This window comes from Odocoileus virginianus, chromosome 18, assembly GCF_023699985.2.
Source record: "Odocoileus virginianus isolate 20LAN1187 ecotype Illinois chromosome 18, Ovbor_1.2, whole genome shotgun sequence".
Taxonomy (NCBI): Eukaryota; Metazoa; Chordata; class Mammalia; order Artiodactyla; family Cervidae; genus Odocoileus; species Odocoileus virginianus.
This window is the reverse complement of record NC_069691.1, coordinates 44293109-44306465: the sequence shown is the minus strand read 5'-3', so window position 1 is coordinate 44306465 and position 13357 is coordinate 44293109. Positions and strand designations below refer to the sequence as shown.

At 38.3% G+C, this 13357-nt stretch overlaps 1 protein-coding gene across 4 annotated transcripts in view; it reads left to right on the top strand.

Annotated features, from left to right (window-relative positions):
- Positions 1 to 13357, top strand: part of CCDC25 (coiled-coil domain containing 25) — a 34368-nt gene that overhangs the window by 1620 nt on the left and 19391 nt on the right. For 2 of the 4 annotated variants that reach the window (XM_020877855.2, XM_070480620.1), the window contains exons 2-4: positions 3770 to 3817; positions 7036 to 7075; positions 10443 to 10494. In XM_020877855.2, the coding sequence (XP_020733514.1) occupies positions 3770 to 3817; positions 7036 to 7075; positions 10443 to 10494 (140 nt within the window). Of the gene's footprint in view, positions 1 to 3768; positions 3858 to 7035; positions 7076 to 10442; positions 10495 to 13357 lie in introns of those variants that run through there. The other 2 variants (XM_020877857.2, XM_020877858.2) reach the window with 2 other exon arrangements.

The window sequence follows — 13357 nt, the reverse complement described above, 5'->3', positions numbered from 1 at the left end:
GCCAGGCTCCTCTTCCCAGGCAAGAGTACTGGGGTAGGTTGCCATTTCCTTCTCCAGGGGATCTTCCCTGACCCAGGATCTTCCCTGACTCCTGCATTGGCAGGCGGGTTCTTTAGTGAGCTACCTGGGCAGCCTGAGGCAGGACATATAGGTACTAAATGTATTTTACATAGGCTACGTTATTCTCCTTAAAGCGATTCTAAATTCTTTGAGTGCCAGTCATACACACGGAGATGCCCCTAGTAGAGCAGAGGGCTTCAGCTGATTTGTGGGTTATTTTTTTCTCATTGGCTTCCATGGCAGCATCAGAACTGCTTCTTGTCGGAAAAATATTTGGCCTCTTAAGTCTAATAAATCTACAATTGTGCAGCTTTTAAAATTGCAGAGTAATATAGTAGTAAAATTTTTTACATATTCCAGTACAGAAAACAATTTGAACATACAGAATTTTAAGGAAATGACTTTGTATAGATAGCCAAGCTTTTCAATCAACTGATGGTTTACTGCAAAAAAAAAAAAAAAAAAACCTTTAAAAAAAAAATGGGCTGGAAATCGCAATAGAAAATTTTTGCCTTCTCTTTTAAAATTAGTATCTCTGACTAAAATCTGCTTATTCTTTCATGCTCCCATAATAGATTAAGGAAACATTAACTTTGCTGTATTTTCAGTGTCACATTCAAGACCCTCTGATTTATGGATTCCTGCACGTGTTAGTGCATTAAGCACGTTAAGTTCACTTATGTTTTTAGTACCTTTTACCAGTGTCCATCTCAATATAGATGGTTCTGTAAATTATGAAATTATCACAAGGCCTCAAAAGTTGGGTTGATTGCTACATGTGAGTCAGGAATCTTCAAGACAACTTATTCTCATACTAATCACATTATTTGGGTGAGTTACAAGAGTACTAGAATAATTCAGTTTACTCTTCCTTTATCCCTCTAATATGGAAAAGGAAAGTCGCTCACTCGTGTCCGACTCTTTGTGACCCCATGGACTCTACAGTCCACGGAAGTCTCCAGGCCAGAATACTGGAGTGGGTAGCCTTTCCCTTCTTCGGGGGATTCTCCAAACCCAGGGATCGAGCCCAGGTCTCCCGCAGTACAAGCGGATCCTTTACCAGCTGAGCCACAAGGGAAGCCCAAGAATACTCCCTTCTCTGAGGTGGGTCTTCCCGACCCAAGAATCAAACCAGGGTCTCCTGCATTACAGGTGGATTCTTTATCAACTGAGCTATCAGGGAAGCCGTGGAGGAGAGCTTAATTCAGACTTCTTACTCAGGAGTCATGCTCCTTTTTAAAAAAAATTTTATTTTCTATTTTGACATTTCAGTCTTTCAGAAAAGTTACAGGAATATTAAAAGATTTCCTTTATAGCCTTCTCTCAGATTCCCCAAATTCAAACATTTTACCACATATGCCTTATCTCCTTTTCCCTTTCTTCTTTTCCTTTTTCTACTTTTTCCATCTCCCCTTACTCCCAACTCTCTCTCTCTGCACACACACACACACACTCACAGGTTTTTTTTTTTCCTGAACCATCTTTAAGTTGTGTCTTACCCCTAAGTACCTCAGGGTATTTTTCTTAAAATCAAGCATATTCTGTTATCAAAAGGCACTGTTCATTATCCAAATTAGGAAATTAACATTGCAGCAATACTGTTACCTAATCAGCAACTTTTATCCAGTTTTCATCAGTGTCCTAGTAATGAATTTATCACAAAAGAAAGCTGCAAATCAATTGTTACATTCTCTTGTCATTCTTTGCTCTCTGGAGTCTTCTGATCTGGAGCAATTGCTCAATCTTTGTCTCTCATGACACTGTCTGTTGAAAAATTATTCTGTAGAATGCCTCTCAGTTTGGGGTTGTAGCAATTATGTTATTAACCACCTCATTTTATAGGTCCGCCATCCATCATCTGTCATTCTCTTGGCAGGAGTTTAGCTAGCTTGCCCTGCAGAGACAACTTTGTTTACTTCAGTCATCTCAAAAAAAAAAACACCTTTTTTCTGATTACAAAAACCATCTAAACATTTTGTAAGCAAATAGGTAAGGTCACGGTTAACAGTTAAACATATATATATCCTTCCATAGTATAAAGAAAATGGGTGTGTATATTAGAAACATATATGTAAGCATGTTTATATGTACAATTTTTTTAACCGATTGAATCTTACTGTTTATAGATAACACAGAAATACTGTTCTGTTAGTTATTCACCTACTCTTTCTTTTTAATGGATCCATGGCATTTTGTTTGTGTGTTCTATAGTTCTTAATTAACTCCTGTTTAGTTTGTATGAAGAGCTCCATTGCTTGAAGAAGTGTTAATTAGTAGGGTATGTACTTTTAGTGGTGACATTATAGGATCAAAAGGGTGTACAAATACAATAGCGCCCCAAGTGAACATCTGAAACACTTTTTAGTTGTATTCCTGCAGTTGGTGTTTGTCCAGTGCTGTGCAAAGGGCTTATCAGGATAATACAATACTAATTATAGACAGATCTCTCTGTCAATTAGTCAGTACAGACATTCTCTCCTTTCAAACTTGTCTCAACTACTTCCAAGTAATATGGATGGTAGTCATCGTAACTACTCACTGAAGTGGGAGTCTTCTGTTCCCAAGAAGGGCAACTATGCTTGATCATTTAAGGAGCTTTTCATTCGGAAGGTACAGGCAACCCTGAATTTATGAATCTACAAATGAAAGAGTTCAGAGGTCCACTTAATAGAGTAGTTCCAGCTCTGGAGCGACAGCCAGCAGACCACCTAGCCCAGCCTTAACACCTGTCAACCAGGCTTTGTAGACAGAGACCGAGTGGCTGTTAGTTCAGGAGTCTAGATCCAAATGGGGTCTAGAAGATTTTGGTAGACTTGCTCAGAAACTCAGGACCCAGTTAGGATTTCAATTACAAAACCTAACTGATTGCAGATGGAGGAGCCCACAGCAAAACACACTAGCTCAGGAAAGCCAATGTCATTTCTCAGGTAAGCCATACCCAGAATATCCAGTTTGATTTAGGGTAGGAGTTCCTAACACTGACTTCGCATTAGAAATCGTTATAAAAAGAGATCTTAAAAAAAAAAAAACCAATCCCCAGAGATTTGGATTTGATTGGTCTTAAGTGGAGCTGGGGCAAAATTAGGTGATTCTATAAACAGGGTTCAGGGTCACTGATGAGAAGCTTGGGAGCCATGTTTCCCCTGAATGTGGTAGGGAGCCAGGTATGATTTGCAGCACCCCTGGAATGCAACTAAATCAAATCATGAAAGATAAACCTTACCTTGGTATAGGAACCTATTTTTAAATGGTTGAGGTGATGAGTTTGGGTGGTTTTTTTGGGGGGGGAATATTATATTATATATAATATATATTTTATAATATAATAAAAAGTATATTTTTATATACTTTTTTTGAAGAAGGCAAAAGTAGATGATGAAACTGGAATTACATTGTGCTGCCTCCCTGAGAAAGTAGGAAAGCAGCCATTTAAAGAGGGTTGGACAATGTTTTACAGATGGTCAGTATTTTAGACTTTGTAAGCCACATACAGTCTCTCTAGCTTATTCTTCTTCATTTTGCTTCTTTCACCCCTTTAAAAATGTAAGAATCATTCTGAGCTCAAGGGCTGTCCAAAAACAAGGCTGGATTTGGCCTAGCAGCCATGTTTTGCCAACCTGTCATAAGCATTTGTCCTTTGTTTTCCCCACCAAATAGGTGTGTCTGTAATGATGTTATCTAACTATGTCTTATTTTTGTTTTGTCTTAGTTAACTCGTCTGCTTACACTATTTACATGGGAAAGGATAAATATGAAAGTAAGTTTTCAAAAGCATTTGATTTTGAAATTTCCAGCAGGTAAGTGTTAATTGCTTTTTCTCTCCATGGTTTGTTGGATGGGTTTTCAGTTAACTACTATAACCCATTAGAAGGAATTCCAAATGATTAATTTTCTTATAATGTAGTTGTATCAAGTGATAACTGAGAGAATTAGACCATTTGTTGCTGATTAGGAACTTACATAGTTTTGTGGTATCATTTGATTTAGGGGTGATAGAAATCGGAAGTTAACCTTTGCTAGTTTTCGTCAAATAAAAATAATCTGTGGCTTGGACTTTTGCAAAGATCCTTTTCTGTATATTTTTACCTCTTCTGAGAAATATATCTTGGTTTCTTTGAGGCAGAAGATGGTTCTTTTTGAGTTGAAATGTGAACAGTGTTTTGAAGCTTTCTTGACCACTCTCACATATGTATCTTTATCTATATATACACACACACACACACATATATCACATAAAATGTATATAATATTATAAATATGATGTGATAGTTATATAACTATATTATAAATCAGATCTGTACAACAGTTTTGAACCCTGCTATAATCATAAGTAGACCCAGTATAAGCAAGACTCATATCCTAGCCAAGAGAAAAAAACCATAACATAACTCACTTTTAATAATAGTTTTTTTCCTTATAATGAATTTATGTCATTGACTCTGGGTGTGACTTGATGGAGAAGCAGTGTGCAGTGTATTAAAACTTGAGTTTTATATTTCTCCTTGTAATCCATGAATGTCCTGGGTAAATTTTCTCATAGCATCCTCCTGATGAACGTAACTGAGGATGCTGCTGATACCTCCCTGTATTACATTGAGCAATAAGGTACAGTTATATCCCCTGGAGTTTGCTGAAACTCATGTTCACCAAGTCGGTAATGCCATCCAACCATCTCATCCTCTGTTGCCCTTTTCTGCCCTCAAGCTTTCCCAGCATCAGGGTCTTTTCTAATAAGTTGACTCTTCACATCAGGTGGCCAAAGTATTGGAGCTTCAGCTTCAGCATCTGTCCTTCCAATGATTATTCAGGGTTGATTTCCTTTAGAATTGACCAGTTTGATCTTCTTGCAGTCCAAGGGACTCTGCAAGAGTCTTCTCCAGCACCACAGTTTGAAAGCATCAATTCTTCGGCACTCAGTCTTTATGGTCCAACTCTCACATCCGTATGTGACTACTGAAAAAACCATAGCTTTGATTATACAGACCTTTGTTGGTGAAGTGATGTGTCTGCTTTTTAATATGCTAAGTTTGTCGTAGCTTTTCTTCCAAGGAGCAAGCATCTTTTAATTTCATGACTGCAGTCACTGTCCACAGTGATTTTGGAGCCCAAGAAAATAATATCTGTTACTGTTTCCACCTTTTTCCCATCTGTTTGCCGTGAAGTAATGGGACCAGAATAGGGGTCAGTTTTCAGCTCTGAAAAATAAAGTCTGTTAAACAAAAAACAGTGCAAAATGAGATAATATTAACAGCAGACATACAGAGAGTAAATGTGATTGGGGAGAGCCCAGAAGGCTTCTTGGAGGAGTGGGTTAAAGTGGACTGGCTAGATTGTGGAATCCTTTAAACCTCCGTTGTAGGAATTTCTTTCTATAGATATAAGTCTAGATACAGAGTTTATGCCTACAGATGTACATTTAGATTCTACCCGGACCTCATTGGAGTGGTGTTTCACTGTTGTTAAAAGTATACGTAGGAAAAAAAATTTTGTGTAGAACATTTTTTCCCCAGGTACTTTTAGAGTCATCCACTCTCCCAGTCTACTGTTAAAATGGTATTACATTTTTCAGGTGCTATGTTCTCTACTGTGCCTAGCTCTTCACATTTACTTCTAATAGTCTTGACGACTTCTGACAAAGGACTGGATAGAACAAAAAGGAATTTTAGGTTGGACAGTTTACTTTCACTAAAAAAAGCTTTCTGATATGTTCCTTATTAGCCAGCAGGTGTCACCAGGGAGCCAGACATTGCCCAAATGAAAAGAGGTTTTTAGAATTTCCTTTTTCTCATCTTTCTGATTACTTGTTGGAGGTTTGCTCAACTTTCTACTTGCACTTACAGAAAACTCTTCAGAAAACTCAAGGTGTATGCATTTGTTTAAAGTGCCCTCATCAGAGAGGGTACTCTCATCTTTTTGCTTTTCTGGACAATAAATACGTCATTCAAGTTAGATAGATTATACTTGAGTACATTTTATTTTATTTTATTTTATTTTTTTACTTGAGTACATTTTAAATCATCATATGTGAATCACTTTGTTTACCTTTTTTTATCTTTATGCCTAATATCAATACCAAGTAATGCTTCTGTATTAAACACAATTAGTTACTCATTATTGATATGATTTATTGGAAGTATATATTGAAATAAAATATGCACACACGGGAATTCCCTGGCAGTCCATTGTTTAGGTCTCTGCACTTTGACTGCCGTGGCCCGTGGCCCAGTCCCTGTTAGGGAACTGAGATCCCATAAGCCATGTGGTATGGCTAAAATTAAAATAAAAAAAAATCATACAATTTAAACAAATACTTAACCTTTGTTCACTTCACCTTTTGAACAAATACTTCATGATTATAATTGTCCAATTGTAAAAACTATTAAAAGTGTTTTTTAAAAAAAGAAGGTTAAGTGAAATGTGCTAAAGTTTACTGTAAGTTGGGAAGGGAAAAAAATACCAGTCTTTTCTACAAAACTTTTTCTCTTTCTTAATGAAGAAAAGAGTAATTCAAAGAGGCTTTGATGATGGAAAATTAAAAAAAAATTTTTTTGAACAGTTTTGTTTTATTTAAAAGTTATTTTTTATTGAAGTATAGTTGATTTAAAATATTACTTTAGGGAATTAATTCCCTGACAGTCCAGGGTTAGGACTCAGCACTTTCATTGCCAGAGCCTGGGTTCAGTTGCTGGTTGAGGAACTAAGATCCTGCAAGCTGTATGGCATAGCCAAAAAAAAAAAAAAAAAAAACAAAGAACCGAAGAATAATTTAAAAACTGAATTAAAATTTTAAGAATAAATATTATATTAGTTTCATGTGTACAACATAGTGATTAGGTATTTTTATAGTTTGTACTGCATTTAAAATTCTTACAAAGTAATAAAATATAAAGTTATTACAGCTGTACCTCTCTGTACTCAACAGTATATCGTGTTTCTTATTTGTTTCCTTTTCTTTGTTCTCTTCTGTCTCTGCAGATGAAGATCTGATCAAGTATGGCTGGCCTGAAGATATTTGGTAGGTAACAAATTTTGGTTCTGCTCTTTACAGATCATTATTTACTTTCTGAGACTTGGCCAACCGCCTGACTCCTGTGATTAAAACTAGAACTCATGGTTTGCCGTTTGTTTATGACTGTTCAGTGGTAAAAAGCTGACCACCAGCTCCCTTCACTTATAAGTACCACGTTAACTGGGAAGGAGGTCTCAGAGATAGTCCTTGGGCCTGACTGCAAAGGTCTTTGGAACATAGGCTTGCGTTTACCGCCTGTGTGTCTCCTCAGAGTAGGTGGCTGAGACTACCACACTGAAGCCCCAGAGATCTCCAGATCTGTCATGCAAGAGATAAGAATGATTATATCTGTTATGTAGTTACCTGCTGTAAGGTTTGGGGCAGACATACCTGCAGAGAAATGATTACATATTCAGATGCACTATGAAAGGCAATTCACAACAGCCTTTTACCTGACTTATAAAAGAAAAAAAGTAAGTGGAAGAGAAATTTCCAACATTCAGCCTACATCTCATGTATTCTGACTTGGGTTTTTCATTTCATTAAGGTTGACTCTCTCCTGGAATGCACTTACCCAACTGGTGTCTACAGATGCTCGATACCCATTTCAACACTCTTAATATTTATAATCTTGAGATTTAATGTCTTGTTGGAAGTGATCGACTAGTACTTCCAGAAGCTATTTGAGGTCTGATATGAGCTGGCATAGCCCTAAATTTCAAGACCTGTTCCAGTTCACAAACCGTCAATTCTGGAAACATTCTGAGGCATGTGAAAAATGAATGAGTTGATCTGCATTCCAGGGCAGATTTTCAGCCTGGGTCACCTTGACGTAGACTCTGGAACTGAACCTCTGGGAATGTCAACATCTGAGTTTATCCTAGGAAACCTACAGTGCTTGGAAGCAAAGAATTTTTCTAGGATTAAATGAGAATGGAACTGAACTCATTTTTTTTTTAAGATTTTTTTTCTTTTTTCTTTTCTGATGTGGGCCATTTTTAAAGTCTCTATTGAATTTGTTGAAATATTGCTTCTGTTTTATGTTTTTGGTTTTTCTGGCCATGAGGCATGTGGGATCTAGCTCCCCAACCAGGAATCAAACCTGCACCCCCTGTATTGGAAATGCAGTCTTAACCACTGGGCCACCACGAAAGTCCCTAAATTCTTTTTAAACAAGGGAAAATAGAAATGTGCGTTTACTGCCTCCAGACTCCCTAACGAGTGATATATCCAGAGACCCCACTTGAAGAAGTAAAATTACCCAGCTTTGGGTGCTCTGCCTCTCTCCAGTCTCAGGTCAAGGATGCTCATATATTCAAGTGTCTAGTCTCTGTATTCAGTGAAGGGTAATAGTGATTAATCAGGGAGAGGAAAGTAACCAGAAGAGAGAGAACTAGGGAACTAGTTGGGCATAATTTAAACTTGGAGTAAGCATTTGGGACATTTGTTAAGGAAGCTTGCTCCAAATAGTTTACAGAGCTGACTTTTTGTTTTACACTTCAACCAAAGCCCTGAATATCCATACATTTGCCCTGCCCTTTGCAGAGGTGTACCTACACGCCTGAAGTTCATGTAGATCAACAGTGGTGTTCCTGTGTGTGTTTTAGTACTTTGACTGCCTATATTTGAACCCAGTATATATGTATGTTGAACTATTTATGTATTTCTATTGACAAAATTCCATATCAGGGACCTTTAAGGGAAGTCAGAATATAGTCAAGCTACTGTGGGTATGTAGAAAAGAGTTGTTGTAAATAGAGAACTTTAAATTGGAATGGGAGAAGTTTTCTCAATTGAGCTTGCTTACGAATGGGGTATTTTTCTAACATTCTGAAACAGGGTAGTGAGATATCATTTCTAGATTTTCAGGAAGCTTATTTTCTGGCTGGAGAGTGCCAAGCAGAAGAAGAAAATCAGTAGGAATCTCTTACATGAGAATGCAAATGAGTAAGTGAACCTGAAGAGGAAAAATAAACCAAGATGTTGTGTTCATTTCTGGCTGTCAGTATTTGTGAGGAGTAAGACCTAGAGTCATCAGAGTCTGCCAAAAAATGTGTAAAACTTTTGTAGTCAAAGTCACTAGCAAGATGCTTAATCTTTTTAAAGAGGGCATTACAAACAGCATAATCTTGACCTTTATATGGAATCACACTGTCTACATCTTGGACTGGGTATAAATGTGTAGCCATTTTCAGTTCTAAAAAATCCTTTAATGCTAATAAAATATCTAGAGAAATACATAAGGGGCTATGATGTTGCCCCCTTAAAATTTTACTGAACATTCTTCAGTCTTGAAGGAAAGGACTAAGGAACAGAAAACTGAAGTTAACAGAATCAGGAGTGACAGCTGTGTGTTACCATTGTTTGCTAGCATTCTGAAGTCATCTTTGGGTGTTGGGAAGAGAGATCCACATCACTTGGTGATTTCTAAAGGTGAATAACTTAAAATTCCCAAATGTTGGGTTACATGAAAAAAGGACATTTTTTAAAGATTTAATTAAATTAATGAATGATAGAGCCTTAATGAAAGGTAAATGCAGGACTTAGGGAATGAGAGGGCATTCTGATATTTTTAGGACAACATCATAAAGGGCAATAGCCATGCTTTCCCAGGAATTGAGTATTAGTGTCATTGTTAGATGTAAGGCTGGATGAATTGGGTTTTGGAGTTTTCTTGGTTGTGTTTTTTCTTTTTAAATTAATTTTTACTGGAGTATAGTTGCTGGATGAATTGCTAGTCTGACACCTAATGGGAGGTGGTCCACTTACTGCTTCAGTCCTTACCTGACTCTTCTGTCTCTGATTGACATTCTCTTTGGATTGTTTTGCTATTGCTTGAAACTCAGAATGTCCCAAACCAGACCTCTCATCTTTCCCAGCTGGCTCCGTCTCCAGCTGTAAGGTGTGTCTGTCAGTGGTCCTGCAGGTTGCCCAGGCTTGCAGCCCTGGAGTCTTGATGACTTCTTTCATTCCCTTCTCTTCCCTCCTAAAATTCCTTTCCCATGTTTGCTGTGCATCCCATGCTTCAGCCTGGGACCCTCCAGATCTCAGTTCACCAGTGAATCCTTGGGTCACTGATAGCTCTTTCTCACTTGAAAAGTCACACTTCCTGGGCATTTCATGTTCGTCACCTCCTGTGCTCATCTCGGCACTTAGCCTTGCACAGCTGCAGAACTCTCCATGTTTTTCTCACCTCTCCCAGTTGAAAGTGAGGCCTTCGGAGGCGGTTGGCTGTGTTTTCTGCTCACCGTGGTGCTCAGCATGCAATAGGCAACTGAATTCATATTTTTGGATTGGAGTGCTTTCAACGCAGGTGACCTGAGGAGATGGTTATCTTGTACCTCTTGCTAAAAGTGGTTTTCATTCTTTGTAGGTTTCATGTGGACAAACTCTCTTCGGCTCATGTGTACCTTCGATTGCATAAGGTAATTGGATTTAAACATGGATTCAAAATTTTTTAGTGATGAGCATCCTGTCTGTCCTCTGTCTTTTTTTTTTTTTTAATAAATTGCTTAGAGTAATAAATATGTACAAAAGTCTACAAATTAGCAGATGAAGAGATGTTTCCCCTCACCTAGGAAATCACTAAGGGCAGGTCTGGTAAGGAGGTTTGGAAGGGGAACACAGCACATACTTTCCAGCTAGCAGCACTGTCTTGTCCTGCCAGCTGAGGTGTCTGTATGTCACCCCTGCTGTCTCTCCCTGTCCTTCCAGTTGACACTACTGGACTTCCTGTCTTCTTCTGGGGAGATGGCATTTGTGGTTCCTTTTTCTCAGACTGGTGATTCTCCTGTCTCACCAAGGGCACATGTCCCTGTTAGCCGGGGCTTCTTCAGGAGGTTTAAAACAGCGTTATCATAGTAAAGGGGAAAGATTCCATGTTGCCATGTCACATAAAACCATTTTTATAATCTGTCTTTATATCCATATATTTTGTACAGTTGAATCACAGGGTACAGATAATTGTTACGTGTGTTGCTTTTTTATATATGTGTTTAGAGATGATTTTAGATGTACAGAAAAGTCACAGAGGTAGCACAGACTCCCGTACACGCATGTCCAGCTTCCCCCATTGCCCGCATCTTCCATGGCCATGGTAGATCTGCCAGAACTCAGGAACCACGGTGCAGCCCTGTTCAGTAACCTCGGGGCTCTGTCTCCATTTCTACAGTGTTTCTGTTCACATGCTTTTTCTGTTGCAGTATCTGGTCCAGGATCCCACACTGCGTTCTGGTTGTCGCGTCTGCCTGGTCTCTGGCCTGTGACAGTTTCTCACTCTTTCTCTGTTTGTCACGACCTTGATGGTTTGGGAAATACCACTCAGGTTGTTTATGGAATGGCGCTCTGTGGGTTTTTCTCATGACTAGACTGGAGTTACGGGTTTAGGGAAAGAACAGCACAGAGGTGGGGTGCTGTCATCCCATCGTGTCAGGGTACGTCTGTTCACAGGACTTAGCACTAATGCTGTCAACCTTGGTCTCCTGGCCAGGGTAATGTTTGCTGGGTTTTTCCACCAGAGAGTTGCATTTCTCCCCATTTCCATACTTCATTATTTGGAAGCAAGTCACTGAGCCCATCCTGTACTGAGGCAGGGAGAGGATGGAATTAAGTCCCACGTCCTAGAGTCAGGAGTATCTGCTTGTATTGTTTGGAATTCTTCTGTAAAGATTTGTCTCTTCCCCCCATGTATTTGATTTAGTCATTTACTTATGTCAGTATGGACTGTGGCATTTTGTGGCTAAAATCGTGCCTGCTTTGATTCTCCCACCTCTGCTCCTGTGTTCCTCTGACATGCTCCTGTCGTTTTGGTTTTGGAGCCCTTCCTTACTTTCTGATACTGCTAGATGCTCCAGGCTCATGTATTTTCCCTGCTCCAGCCCTAGAATCAGTCATTTCTCCAAAGAACCTTGGTTCCTTTTACTGAGAAATGGTATTTAGAAACCAAGACCTGGACTCTGGGAGTGCTTATTGCTACTGGAGTGTCATTGCTTCTAGGCCCTCTCGCGTGACAGAGCTAGGAAGTATGTATACATATATATTAACCCGTGTTAGTAATTTGTGTGAATAATTGTTTCTGTACCTAGTAAGTGAAACATGAGCTCCTACTGATGTTTCTGGTGAATCCATTACTGTGGGGGCCTTTCTCTCCTTCCTTCGTTGCTCCTTTATTATTACTTCCTTCTTAGACAATGGGAAAGGAGACCTGGCTCCCACCATACACCATCATTTGCTTATTTGAATCCAATCTGTGTGGAAGTGGTTTCAGATTTGGTGACTTGTATACTCATAAGAAACAACTTTGTCAGCTAAAGTACAGTATTTATGTGCAATTATTTTTGGTTTCTGCCTTACAGTTTCCATTCAAAATGCTGTTTTTCAAAGTTATTTGTAAGCTGCTTTCCCCCCCCATGCCTTTCATTGATATTTGTCATGCACTTAGATTCTTTCATCTCAGTTTGCATTCCTCCTTGGCATCCCCTTGTTGATTGTATTACGTGACCATATAATTTTTATATTTATTGTTTTGACTGGCTGCTTCGAGTTGACAGTATGCCACAGTTAATTTGAAAGCTCCCTGTCAGAATATAAGTTGTTTACAGCATTCAGTATTATGAAGCCCCAACAAGAAATATTTTTTATGAACTATTTTTTTTCTTTTGATTTTTTTTTTTAAGCATATTATTGGGTCAAAAGATATAAATATTTTAGTAACTCCTTTTATGCCAGATTGCCCTTTGAAAATATTGTGCTGGTTTAAAATGCTACCTGATATGTATAGGTTTTTCCAAAAACATTTTGGGGTTTTATAACTTAAGAGCAACCTTTTGACTATTTTTAATAAATAAAAAATGATATTCATTATGCTGATAATATTTACTTCTCAGTGTACTAACAAGATAAAACATGCTAGCCCACCTTTACTTACTTTGCTTGTGTTTTTGAGAACAGTATTGTAAAAAAGAAAAAAAAAAAGACGTTTGTGAACTCTGTGCTGGAACAAAATTTTGAATTTTCCTAGGCAACTTCTTGCCATTCTGAAACTATTTTAAGTTTAGAGAAAATAAAGAATGGTATTCCCAACTTCCTTTTGGTTCAGATTAAGATTTTTCCTTTGGATTTTGCTGTGTCAGAAAATGGAAATAATGGTGATAGTCCCAGGTTCACCTTACCACCAGTTAGTACTTGTCCAAACAGGAGTTCCATTTCATTTTCTTTTGTAAGCCCATAATTGTACTTGATAAAAATCTGTGCTCCTAAAGGAACTTCTACCTGGTAGATCTCCTGCGG